Here is a 13,910-nt window from a genome sequence, read left to right as displayed (position 1 = left end):
GTTGGATCCGGCGGTTGGAGTGGTGATACGTGAGGATGAGGGGGATTCTGTTCTGTTCTAGTTGTTATTGCGGGGAGGTGGTTTGAGGGATGAGTTGCAGGAAATGCTGGAGTCACAGTCGAGGGTGTTCTTGATGACTGAGGGGGGTATGTTGCAGTCGCTGAAAGAACAGGACAAGTGAGATGTACAGGAGTGGAATACCTCATCCTGAGAGCAGATGCGGCGGAGGTGAGGGAATTGGGAATAGGGGATAGATGGCCTTTTTGCAGGAAGGTGGGTGAGAGGAGGTGTCTTCTAGGTAGCTGTGGGAGCCGGTGGGCCTGAAATGGATATTGGTTTCTAGTTGGTTGCCGAAGATGGACCAGGAAGGAGAGAGAGGTATTAGAGATGGCCCAGGTGAACTGAAGGTTGGGGTGGAAGGTGTTGGTGAAGTGGGTGAACTGTTCAACCTCCTCATGGTAGCATGAGGCGGTGCCGATATAGTCATCAATGTAATGGAGGAAGAAGTGGGGTTTATGGCCAGTGTAGGTGCGGAAGAGGGATTGTTCCACGTAACCTACAAAGAGGCAGGCATAGTTTGGGCCTATGTGGGCACCCCTTTGTGGGATGAAGTGAGAGGAATTGAAAGAGAAGTTGAGGGTGAGGACGAGTTCGTGTCAGCGGATGAGTGTGTCATTGGAGGGGGCCTGGTCAGGCCTGCAGGACAGGAAGAAGCAGAGGGCCTTTAGGTCATCTGTATGGGAAATGCAGATGTATAGGGACTGTATGTCCATGGTAAAGATGAGGTGTTGCGGACCAGGGAATTGGAAGTTCTGGAGGGCGTGGGTGATGTCGTGGATGTAGGTAGGGAGTTCCTGGGCTTAGGGGGAGAAAATGGAGTCCAGATAGGTGGAGATAAGTTTGGTGGGGCAGGAGCAGGCGGAGACAATGGGTCGACCAGGGCAGTCAGGTTTGTGGATTTTGGGAAGGAGATAGAAGTGGGCTGTGCGGGGTTGGGGAACAGTGAGGTTGGAGGCTGTGGATGGGAGGTCACCTGAGGTAATGAGGTTGTGGATGGCTTGGGAGATAATGGTTTGGTGGTCGGGGGAGGGGGGTGCCATGATCAAGGGGGCGGTAGGAGGAGGTGTGGGAGAGTTAGTGCCTGACCTCAGCAATATAGAGGCTTAAATTGTTTGTTTGAATCCCAAGAAAAAGTATAATGTTTGATTTTTGTTTCTACAGAGACATTTAATTTGTGGCCACTTAAGCTGATGTGTGATGTGCTATTTGATGTCTGCGACAGGGTCAGGCAGAGCTGTGATTCTCCGTTGCTGAGTAGCTTTATAACACATGTCTAGATGCATGGGTATTGCAGTAACTGTTTTCAGATTGACACTGCATGGATACATTTCTTGCAGAGCATCTGACATTGATAGATTTTGCTTTATATGCCCAATATTTTCACTGCAATTCAGTTTTGTTAATTTCAACTTCTTACAAATTCAATTTGAAGCCGATCCACCTGGGAGTTGATGAATTACAACTTAAAATTAACTGCATTTGATGTGCTTTAGTTTTAAATGTCTTAAGGGCCAACTGTGAGGATGAGTTTCTGATGTTTGTGAAAGGCATTACAACTATATTTTGGTTAATAATTGGTTTTATGTTGCAGTTCAAAGAGAATTGTGCAATCTATTCATTCTAATAATAGCTGACCTCCTGTACTTGTCGGAAGCCAATTTTACGTGAGAGAGAAATAATCTTATGGGGTTTTGTTGAAGTAGGGTGGGAGGAGACTAGTGTGGAATATAACTGTGGGCTAGGCTTTGCTTTGTCAGGGCCTCCTGTGGTATCTGCCGTTGGGTAAACACATCCTTGCATGTTCCAGCTCAAAGCATCATTGTCCATTTAGTTACTGAACAGCAAGCCCATAATGGAAGAGAGCAAAAGAGGGCATTTGCAACTTGAGTGAACAGGGAAAACAGCTATGTAGTTCTTTAAGCAGTCTGCTTGAAAGATTGTGAAATGAAGGGTTAGGTAGGAAGTATAAATTTTTACGGGTAAGTACAATGTTGAAGCAAGTGCAGAGAGGAACCGTAAATTATTTTTAATTTTGATATTTTTAAAATCTCCAACATAATTGCTATCTAGAGAAATGAGGCTTCACATACAATTCTCCATGCCAGAGAGCTTATCAGGCATAATGCTCTTTATTAAAAGGGCACTTGTACATGGAATAATGACTGTGATCTAAGATGTGCGATTTCTATATATTTAAGTATTTGTTTTTGAGTTTAGATTTTGAACTAGTGGCATGTGGGTTTTAGTCTGTGTGCACGAAGGGATTTAATGATAAATTTGTCACTATTTTTGGAGCTTTTTTTTAGAACTATTCCAGGGAATGGGAGCATCTGGGGATATAACGGAAGTTAATTTTGCATTTGGAGAATTTTACGAGTCCAGAATAAATATTGAGGCATGTTAGCTTATTTTCAGTTTGGAAGGAGCAGGTTTTATTTTAAGCTGAGTGGCAAAACTGAATGCGTGGAAAGCTTTTGGTTCGAGTATGCAGAAGTCCTGATTAAAGTTAGATGTACGAAACAGTTTCTCTTGAGAAAGGAAATAGTTGAGAACCATTAGGAAGTAGATGACCTCAGTGTAAGGATTTTAGTTTTGAAAGTTCCAGAAGTGTTTGGTTAGAACCCTGAAGGTGTTATTTGAAGTTGTGTAAGTGTGAAATTAATTGTGTGACTAATCAAGGAAAAGGCTATTAAATTGAACAGAACTGTCAAATCTTTCAAATTGATTTATGTAATTGGTTTGTTCTGTTTTATCTTTTGTGTAGTGAACTTTTGTTCTGTAATTACAGACAGATCTGTAGCCTTACAGGCTTGTCTGTATGAAAGGCCATCTTGTTCAATTTAAAGAAAATAAAATATGATCTGTCAAGGCAGATTCAGGTTGGGATTTGGCTTGTCTCTCAATAATATCAGCTAGGAGCATAACATGAGTCTTAACTCTGTGCCAAGTTTGGTTCACATCAACTACGTGACATTTACTATTCCTAAAGTGTGAGACAGGCAGTAAAATTCCATATTTGCAAAAATATCAGCAGGACAGTACAAATTACACAGTGATAGGATGTTGGCACTGTACTTGATCATTGCTGTAAGTTGCGGTGCCATATACATTTAAAGAAATACCATTAGCATTCCCATTGTCTTGACAGCCAAATCTGACCCATTATAATTTAGTTGTTATCCAAATTACCACAGAATCTTAGATGATTTTAACATGCATTCCAAGTTTTTGGCTCTGGTCCTATTTTACAATTAGGTTGATGGGAGAACAGATAAATACTGCTCTGTTCTATAGCACTCAGTCAGTTGACAGCATTGACTACTGATGACCTTGGGTGTCTCTATGAGCATCCAACATACTCCAAACCTGACCTGATTCCCAAGGTCCCACTGTAAAAAAGAGAAGTATCCTTCTCTGCAATGATCATGTGTGTCCCCTCAGCCCTTCCCCAGCTTTACCCAACTTTGGCCTGAACCATTTAAGTTGTCTTTATTCATGGGTGTGAGTTTCGTTGGCTGGCCCAGCATTTATCATTGCTGCTGATGGAAAGAAAAACCCATTTGTACCCCTGCCATTTGCAGGAATGGGAATTCAACACATTGCAGTTTATTTTATTTTAGCTCCTGAGTTTTATCCTTACTCTGATAGTCATTTCAGGTTTTAAAACAATTAGATATACTCCATGATTTGACTGACAGGTTGGTAAATACTTGCCAAATCAGGGTAACATAATCAAAGTCATTCAACTCAAATGTAAACAGCATTTTGAGTTTGTTCAAGTATTTGTGTTTGGCAGCTCTCTCTTTATTAAACATTTAAGTTATTTAATTTGATGACTTGGTGTTATAACAATTGAATTCAATTAGGCTAGAAATTAGTTTCTTCTTGTGTTGTGTGGGATAATATAAGAAACTGGCTGTGGGTAACTGTGACATTAAAAGATCAAACAGACGTTGATTACAATAATTACAGTCAGTGCCTGGCCTGACATTTGTCATCCATGTCATGCTTCAAATAACCTGAGGTAGGGTGGAGTCTGAGATCTTTGTACCATAGGTCACATTATTATAATATAATGGTGATAACATAGGCGTGTCTCCTAAAGATATATAGACATACTAATTTTAACTTGTGATGGAATTCAGGAAGCCAAAACCAAGTTAAATTATGGATAAAAATTAATAAATAACTATCTGTTTTGTTTATTTGATTTGTGTGTTATAATAAATGTAATGTGTTTCTCAACTACAGAGCAGACAATTCAGTGTTCGACAGATAGCGATCAAGATCTAGATAAGTTGAAGATGATAATCAAGTGCTACACCACTATAGAAGCATCTTCAAACTCTACAGATATTGACAAGATGACCAATGGAGAAACTACTTCTTATTGGCAATCAGATGGGAGTTCGTGTTCGCACTGGATCAGGTGGGCAGACCAATGATACCTGAAACCCTATGTGTGTATACTCACGAGGGGGTAACTTAATTCAGTTGGCTGGACAGCTGGTTTGCAATGAAATGGGCTCAATTCCTGCCCTGGCTGTGATTACTGTGAATGAATCTCCTTCCCACACTCTCCCCTCTCAAATGAGAAAACAGCCTTATGGTCCTTTGTAGCTATGGCAAATTCACCTTCTGCCTTTTAATTTTGCTCATCGAGAAGAATATTTGTTTAATTCTCAGACTAAATTGAATTTGATTCATAAGGATTGAAGCAATTTAATCACTTGTACTATCTTTGAGGGAATGGAGAAATAAAATTTTATAGATGTGTTTCAAGTTAAAATGTTTCCTGGGTAAAGATACTTGGCTATAAATTCATAAAAGACAAACTTAGTACCGATACAGCCCTGCCCACAAAGTTTATATAAAAAAATATAAATCAAGGACATTGGTAGAGCTAACTTCTTTGCCTATCTCTAATTGTCCTTGTGAAGGTGAACCACCTTGAATGGCTTGCTGGTCTAGTTCAAAAGCCAGGGAAGAATTTTCACGATCCTGATGAAAGAGGCCTCACTATTTCGTGAACCATGACTCATGTAAAAATGACCAATTGAATCATCAAAATGGTTAACTTGCTTGGCTTTGACTGCTAACTGGAGAAAAAGAAATTCACACCATGTTTCATCAGTAAACAAAAAAAACCTTCTCTTACAAACAAATGTATCCTTTAACAAGTGACAAAGTTTATTATTTGCTTCTACTCTACAAGCTTAAAATATATCCCCTTTAAACTGAAACACACATTTATTCACAAAATAAGCATGATGGACAGCTCTGTAGAAATGTTATGCGTATGAAATATAGGCAGAAAGATTCTTGTGGATCAAGAGTCCAAAACATGAGAGTAGAGTGAGGTGAATTTCTGTCAGTTCTTTGGGTTTTGGCATGATATCACTTTGGCTGTAAGAGTATCAACGATCCTCAGTTGAGTAGCCAGTCAGTTGGACCTAGGTCTTTGCTTGAGTTGGATGTTCTTCTTTTCAAAGATTGAGTTGTTCTTCACTCTGGGAATGAGAGAGACCTGTCATTGTTTGTAGGCTTTCCAGATGTCTTGAATACAACTGTCATTCTCAATTCTGTGACAAATTAGATTAGATTAGATTCCCTGCAGTGTGGAAACAGGCCCTCTGGCCCAACAAGTCCACACCTCCCCTTGGAGCATCCCACCCAGACTTATTTCCCCTATAACTCACACACCCCTGAACACTCTGGGCAATTTAGCATGGCCAATCCACCTGGCCAGCACGTCTTTGGACTGTGGGAGGAAACCAGAGCACCCGGAGGAAAAATGATAATTTGAAAATTGAATAGCTGTTGCTAGGAAACCTCTTAATTCAAAGTTACTGAGTGCCAGCTTGTCTCTTCAAAAAGTCTCAAATCCAGTTACATAATCTTGTGTAACCAATAAGTGAATATCTCTCAGAACTATTTTTGACTTTAGACCTTTAAAAAGCAAAGCACACTTGGTATATTCTCTGCCACACAGCAATGTCCAAACTTGCACTTTTTGCAGGTTATTTTGCAAAAATTTACCTGAAGCCTTTACTAAATTAACCAGATTGCTGAGAATCTAGAGTCACCTGTAAGTGACCATGATGTAGAGATGCCGGTGTTGGACTGGGATGGACAAAGTCAGAAGTCACATGACATCAGGTTATAGTCCAACAGACTGTTTAAAATCACAAGCTTTCAGAGCACTGTTCCTTCTCTTCACCTGATAAAGGAACAGCCCTTGGAAAACTCATGGTTTTAAATAAACCTCTTGGTGTTGTATAACCTCTGACTTATAGGTGAGACCATGCACATTCCCTTCTTGAAACTACTTTAGTGAATCCAAAGGGGTTTTACAATAATTCAGCACTTTTTTATCACCACCAATACTGCTTTCTATTCCAGATTTATTTGACAACCCTGTATTTTAATTAAAAATCTGCATCTACCATATACCCGAGAAAGAAGACTAAGAGTAAATCATTTAGCTTCTCAAACAGCCTGTATTTTCATTCATTAATGTCGGCGCTGATCTGCTACTTCAGCTGTTCCCCATGTCGCTTCTTAACTATGTTCCTTCTGAGTGCAGTTGAGATTTTAAAATAAATTTTGCCATTGTTTTACTGTCAAAATGAATAACATCGCACTTGTGTACATTATTGCTACATCTGCCATCTTGTTGCCCCCTCACTTGATCTACTGTATCTCTTTTGTAGGCTCTTGGAACCCTTCTCTAAACTTACATACCTATTTAGCATTTTGTTGTTGGTTCTTTTAGATTTGTTTCTCTGCATTCCATCAGTTACAGCCTGCCAAGTTCTGACAAAGGGTTTCAGCCCGAAATATTGAGTTTCCTGCTCCTTGGATGCTGTCTGACCTGCTGTGCTTTTCCAACCTCTCACTTAGAGACTCTGGCTTCCAGCATCCACAGTCCTTGTTGTCTCTGAATTACAAATGGCTTGTTTATCTCTCTTCTGATTCCTGTAATGAGAAAATAATGTAACCTGTTCAAAATAGTGGCATATGGGCCCATATACCTCCAGGGAAGCTAAATATACATGAGGGAGAGAGGATTAGAGGTAATACTCAGTGTTAGGTGAGGTAGAATGACAGGAACAAATATTTTGTTTCTCTTTTCACAGCAGAAGACACTAATTATGTGCCAAAAATTATAGGTAACTCGGGCTACCAACTTGCAAAAGCTTCATTTATTCATCATTACTCAGCTTCCTTTTTGTTAACCAGTCTTTTGTTTTCTCTTTATCAACTGTCTCCAGTAGTTGTATCTCACAATTTTCTTTGCATGCAACAATATTAACTTTATCAGATTGTACTCTGTACTCTGAATTACTGCATGCACTAAGATTTCTTGATGACTAATATCAGGTTGTCTGCTCTGTAGTTCTCCTCTTACTCTCCCCTTTCTTGAATAACTTCCAATTAACTGAGACAAAGAAACCATTCTCGAATCTTAAGGAATTTCAGAAAATAATATCCAGTGCATTCATTGTCCTTTTATCTGCCTCGCTTATATTCCAAAGGTACAGGCCATCACGTCCTGGAGATTTTGTTTTTATTCGCTTCATGGTTACTTCCTCTTTCTTGTACATTTGTCTCTTCTGTGAAAACAAAGTATTCCTACTCTTGAAGAAGAGTAATATTGCACTTGAAAAGTTAACTGTTTCTCTCTTCTCCGATGCTATCAGACCCCCTGAATTACTCTTTTCATTTCAGGTCTCCAACATCCGCTGTGTTTTGCTTTCATTTAACAAACAATAATGCACAAATTCATAACAATATAAAGCATTTGTTCCTCTCACCTCATGCCATCAACATTACCTCCGTTCCTTACTCCCTCAGGCATAGTTAGATTCCCTGGATTTACTTGGGCGTGAATGCTGTTGCATAATATTTTCGTGTTTTAGGACTGCAAAAGATTAAATGATGAATCTAATCATGACAAAGATATATCCATAATCTCTTTAGCAGACTTCAGGAACTCAGCACTGTTCTTGGTCTTTGACATTTGGATCTGAAAATGGGTCTTGATCAGTTAGCTTCAAGGTGTAAATAATCACCCTTTGATAATTTTCAAGCTTATGTAGTTCAGAGTTTCCTTTCCCTTTTATGGGATTTCGTAAGCATTTATTGTTTGTACCTAATTACCTATGAACAAAGGGGCTGCTTCAGAGGACAGTTAATATTCTGCTGTGGGCCTGGAGTCACGTTGAGATCAGATTAGGAAAGGATGGTAGGTTTCATCCCTTAAAGGATATTTGTGAATCAGGACAATTGAAGATAGTTGTAAACCACAATTGAGACGGGCTTTACACACCAATTTTATTCACTGAATTTAAGTTCCATCAGCTGCCTGGAGTGAGATTTGAACTCGTGTTTCCAGAGTATTAATCTGGGCTTTTAGCGTAATAGTTCAATGACGTTATCACTATGTCACCATCCTCCTCCTCCTGCTACAATCCCAAATAAAGAGAAAATATTTAGAAAGAGAGGGAGTGCAATGTAAAACCTCATCCACTGACCTTAACTGCTCCCAAAAATATATCTACCCAGTGCTAATTTGCATATGTCTATTGAACTCTAACCTTAAGCCTTAATGAAGAACCATCCTGGAAATGTTAACTTCGCTTCACTGATTACTTACTGACCTGAATATTTCCAGCAGTTGCTAATTTTTGAGTTCCATTATCAGCATTTTTTTCTTCATTAACCTACTGTCAAAAGATATGTCGAAAATCATTTTTTTTCTTTTTGTTTCTCTTTGTCACCTCTCCCTGCTCAGAGAAAAAAAAAATCAGCCCACTGATATGGGGCAAATTGTCAAACTCTGGACTGAGGTGAGAGGTACAGGAAGAAGCATGGTGTAAATTCTTTATTCACTGTTGTGCACTATATACTGTTTGTTTAGTTTAGTCTAATTTTCAACCAGAAATTATAAGCCAGAATGAATTTGCTTTCTTTTGTAGGTTACGGTTAAAGCCTGATGTTGTCCTGAAGCATCTATCAATAGCAGTGTCAGCTAGTGATCAAAGCTACATGCCACAGCAGGTGACTGTATCCTTGGGGAGGAATCCCAGCAATCTGCAGGAAATCCGTGATGTCCGTATTCCCAGTAACATGACTGGATATGTCACTCTGCTGGACAATGCAAACGTCAACCACCCAAGTAATTGTACAAAGCTTTGGTTTTGGTTCACATCAGGATATAAACTAAATGTCTCTTTAATCTTGTCTTGCACTAAACATGCATGCAGTAACCATAGTTTCTGGAATAGGCCAAGATCAGCTTTCAATCCTCAGTGTGTAATCTAAAGATTAATTTTGACATTCTTGGTGATGCAAACTAATTTTATAAAATTCCATGTTATAATGTTTAGCTCATGCATGAATCCAAATGGCATTTTTTCTTGTTTTACACTCCAGCACTTTGCTTGATCCATTCTATTTAGTTTGACAAATGTCTTCCAAATGTAACTGATGAGGTTGGGGGAGGGAAAGGAACTACCTTGGAATTGATCATTGTGCCTGGGTATTGACAGGTAGAATAAAATAGTTCAACCAATAAATTATATAATGATTAGGCAATCCATTTTTTTGAGCTATCAACTTGTGCATAATTGGAGGTTAAATGTGGGCTATTTTGGAACTTACGTGAAGTTGTGCATTATCATCCTTTCAGAAGGGAGTTGAATAGATGGGGGAGAAAAAGTCCAGCATTACATGGAAAGCTGACATGTGATGGGAATAAATTGGATGCAAAAAGATAATGGTAGAATGACCTCCTGTACTGTACAGTTTTATGGACTTTAGCATGTCCATATAACTTACAAGACTAAAATTATACTTTTCCATGCTTTTTGTGGGGTTAAAAGGACTTGACACTTCATTCTATGCTTGCAAAGCATGCAGCATTAAAAATAATGCAGGAGGCATTTAATTTCCTGTATACTGCTTTTCTGAAGGGAAAGTACAGGTTTACATGTAAGTGTACAACGAGGAATTTTCACTATTATGTCTTTGTGATTAGCTAGCCAAGCCTTAATGTACCTGATTAAGAAAACATTGAATTTAAAGTTTCTTAACTGAAACTTCTATCACTTAAATTAATCTGGACTTTGATTATATATCTTCACCTCTAAAGTTAGGGTTTTCAATGAAAGCTAGAATTTGGGAGCAGTTACATTGTGCAGTTTCTCATCATGCTAGCTGTTGTAAGGTGAAATGGGTGTCCCTAACTTATAAAGATTTAATAGCTTCGTTGTTTGCTCCGTTGTTTAATGTAACAGAATCGTAGAATCCTACAGTACACAAGAGGGCCTTCATCCATCAAGAAAATTAATGACCTCCGAGTAAAGGCACCCCCTTGGAATCAGTGACTGTGATATGATTGAATTTTACATCAGTTTGAAAGGGGGGAAGGTTGGGGTCATGACTGGTATTTTAATCTTAACTAGGGCAACTGCGTGGGCTTGAACCCTGATGTAGCTGAAGTGAACAGGCACACTAGGTTGAGGAAAGATCAATGGAAACTCAGTAGCAGACATTAAAGAGCTACTTTAGAATACTCAATAAGGACCTACCATTCATGGTTTACTAAAGGATTTAGGGAAATATCAAACTTAAGGAAAAAGCATATAACTGCACAAAGATGAATAGCGTGTGAGATGATTTAGTTAGAATATTAAAAAATGTCAGTGAATGACTAAAATGTTCTTCAAGAGGAAGAAATTAGAGTATGAGAGGAAGGTAGCTAGAAATGTAAAAACAGACAACAAGGGTTTTGACAAGTATTGTAAAAGGAAAGGAAAAAATATAGTGTTGGTTCTAAAGAGAGTGGGGAATTAATAGATAAGGAAATAGAGAAGAACAAATATTCTGCTCTTGATGCTCACTAAAGTGTATACAAAACTCTGCCAGAAATAGCTGTAAATATGCTTGGGAGAGGGAGAGAGGGACTTGGTGAAATTACAATCATTAGGGAAGTAGAACTAAATAAACTGATGGAGCTGCAGGCTGACAAATCTCTGGATCCAGATGGGCATCATTCTGGCCTCTTAGTAGAGGGTGCCAGTAAGGTATTAAATGCGTGGGTGTTAATGTTTCAGAACTCCCTTAGTTCAGGAAAGGCTCCAAAAGGCTGGTAAGTAGCAGATATAATCTCTGTATTCAAGAAGGAGAGGGGAGGGTTCTAGGCCAGGTAGCTTGACGTGTGTTGTGAAGAAAATTGATCATTAATGAGATTAAAGTTGCACTCTCGGGAAAATGTAAAGGTCACCTGGAAGAATCAAATTGTGCCCAAACAATTTATTCAAGTTTTTTTGAAGGAGTATCCTGCACTGTGGATTAAAGAATATCCATAGATGTACTATACTTCAATTTCTAGATGCATTTGATAACATACCAAATTAAAGCGAGGAAGAAAAAGGTCATGGCAGGGGCAAAAGATTACCACGAATGTGTAAAACAGCGTGCAAAAATGTTTCCTTGTCAGGATATGTCAAATGGAGTTCCACGTGGCTCTGTCCTGGGCTTCGACTTTTTAAAAAAATTACATCAATGATTTAGATGAGGGGAGTGAACGCATGATCATGAAATTTGCAGATAGGTAGGAAAGTGCATGGTTGAGCAGACAAAAAGGAAGTTGAAGGTGATTCATAATAGATATGTTGAGTGAAAGGACAAAAAAATCTGACAACATATAACGTGGGAGAATGTGAAGTCGTTCACTTTGGCTGAAAGAATGCAAAAGCGAAAAAGTAAGTGGAAAATGGCCATGGATTTCCAAGGTGCAGAGCAATTTGTGTTACAGTGTGAGAGTTAGAAAAGGTCAGTATACAGATACTGCACCTAATCAAGAGTTAATGGGGTGCTATTTGTTACTAAGGCATTGACATTAAGGTTGTGATGCCTTGCTTCACTTATACAAGGTAATGGTGAGTGCACATCTCAAATACTGTATGCATTTTGGTTTCCACATTGAAGGAAAGATACAATTACATTGAAGATGATTGAGAGGATGTTTACTAGATTGGTAACCTGGAACAAGCAGATTATTTTATGGAGGTAGGTTAGACAAAGTGGGCATCTTTCCACTGGAGTTTGAAGGAGTGAGGGGGTGACTTGATTGAACTTATAAGGTCCTGAATGTCCTAACAAGGAGGTGGAATAAATGTGGGTGAGTCGAGGAGTAGGGGCACAGTTTCAAAGTTAGGCCCTTTCAGGACAGATGTGGGAATTTTGTTCTGAAGGTCGTGAGGTTCTGGAACACTTCATTTCAGAGTGATGGACTTGGGGTTCTTAACAATTTATAAGATAGAAGTGGATAGATTCTTGAAAGATAGGAAAATCAGAAGTTATCGTGGAAGCGAGTGTGAGGTGTTAGACGAGAATGTGGAATTCAGCTTGACCGTTGTAAAATAGAGAACGGCTTTGGATTACTTTATTTAAGACAAGTCCGATACTGTTTTCTGTTGTGCACTGCTTCGACAGATTGTACCTATGAATAGCCACACCTGAGCTGACAGCCCTTCTTTGACAGTAGGGAGCTGATTTTTTTTTTGTTTAAGCATTTTCCTCTCTCATTTAGTTGTTAAAAATATTTAATGACCTTGTTTTTGAGGCTTTTAAAGACTTTTTGGTATAATGTGGGAATTTTGATAGAACGTTTCATGGAAAATTGTGTTTATTACAGATTGTGTTATGGGAGAGGAGTTAAATGTGTTTTTCTTTCAAATTAATACCTCCTGATATATGAAATGCCTTCTGACTTATTCAATAATTAAACAAACACTGAACTGTTCTACTTCTGTCATGAAGGTTCACAACATACATTTCTGCCGTATTTATAAAGATTAATTAGATCTTTATTGAATTCTAAAATGTCTGTTAATGCCCCACTTTGCCTCCTTTCTTCAGCCTTTCTACATGACATTTTTCATATTCTGTAAGTTGGATCTTTGATTATGTATCATTCAACCCTGATTTTAATTAAATATGGTAAATCCTTGACCATTGCTATCTGATCTTCAAAGATGCCTGCCGCTCCATCCCCTGTCTGCATTTTGGAAAATCAGATCACTACGCTGTCCTTCTCCTCCCAGCTTACGAGCAGAAATTGAAGCACAAAGACCCAGTACAGAAAGTAATGCAGTGTTGGTCTGAGGAATTAGAAGGGCTTCTATGGGACTACTTAGTCGGTGGACCAGTCCACATTCCAGACCTTAGCGGCCAACCTAAACGAGTATGCCACTGCCATTAGAGACGTCGTTAGTAAGTGTGTAGAAGACTGTGTGCCGAAGAAGTTAATCTGAATTGTTATCCAAATGAAAACCACAGCTGAACCAGGAGATCCCCTTCCAGTGAAGTCCTTGAAGTATACCAGTCAGGCGACCATGACTTATACAGGAAATCCACATATGACAGTTGCAAGTCCATCAGAGATGCCAAGAGGCAATACCAAATTAAGCTTGAGACCCAGACTAACCCCACGGACACCTGTCATTTGTGGCAAAGCTTATGTGACATAATAGGCTACAAAGCAAAGTTGAACAGAAACGTGAGCAATGGTACATCCCTACCCAATGAGCTTAATGCATTCTGCACTCACTTTGAACAGAAACATAGTGAATCGATGTTACCTGTCCCATCAGCCTCGGATGCACCTATACCCTTGGCCACCATCCCAGATGTTTAATTGGCCTCCTTAAGGCTGACCCACAAAAGCAACCAGACCAGATGGAATTCCCGGCCATGGACTCAGATTCTGTTGCGACCACCTGGTGGGAATACTCACTGATGTCTTTAACCTTCCCTTACTTCAATCTGAAGTCCTCACC

The 13,910-nt window shown here is 39.2% G+C and overlaps 1 protein-coding gene across 3 annotated transcripts in view; it reads left to right on the top strand.

Moving 5' to 3' along the window:
• The window catches only part of zzef1 (zinc finger, ZZ-type with EF hand domain 1), a 255,470-nt gene that overhangs the window by 21,026 nt on the left and 220,534 nt on the right, over positions 1–13,910 (top strand). For all 3 annotated transcript variants that reach the window (XM_048556964.2, XM_048556965.2, XM_048556963.2), the window contains exons 4-5: positions 4,312–4,489; positions 9,042–9,241. In XM_048556964.2, coding sequence (XP_048412921.1) covers positions 4,312–4,489; positions 9,042–9,241 — 378 coding nt within the window. The remainder of the gene's footprint in view (positions 1–4,311; positions 4,490–9,041; positions 9,242–13,910) is intronic.

This window comes from Stegostoma tigrinum, chromosome 27, assembly GCF_030684315.1.
Source record: "Stegostoma tigrinum isolate sSteTig4 chromosome 27, sSteTig4.hap1, whole genome shotgun sequence".
Taxonomy (NCBI): domain Eukaryota; kingdom Metazoa; phylum Chordata; class Chondrichthyes; order Orectolobiformes; family Stegostomatidae; genus Stegostoma; species Stegostoma tigrinum.
Note: the sequence above shows the minus strand (reverse complement) of the source record. Positions and strands in the feature narration are given on the sequence as shown.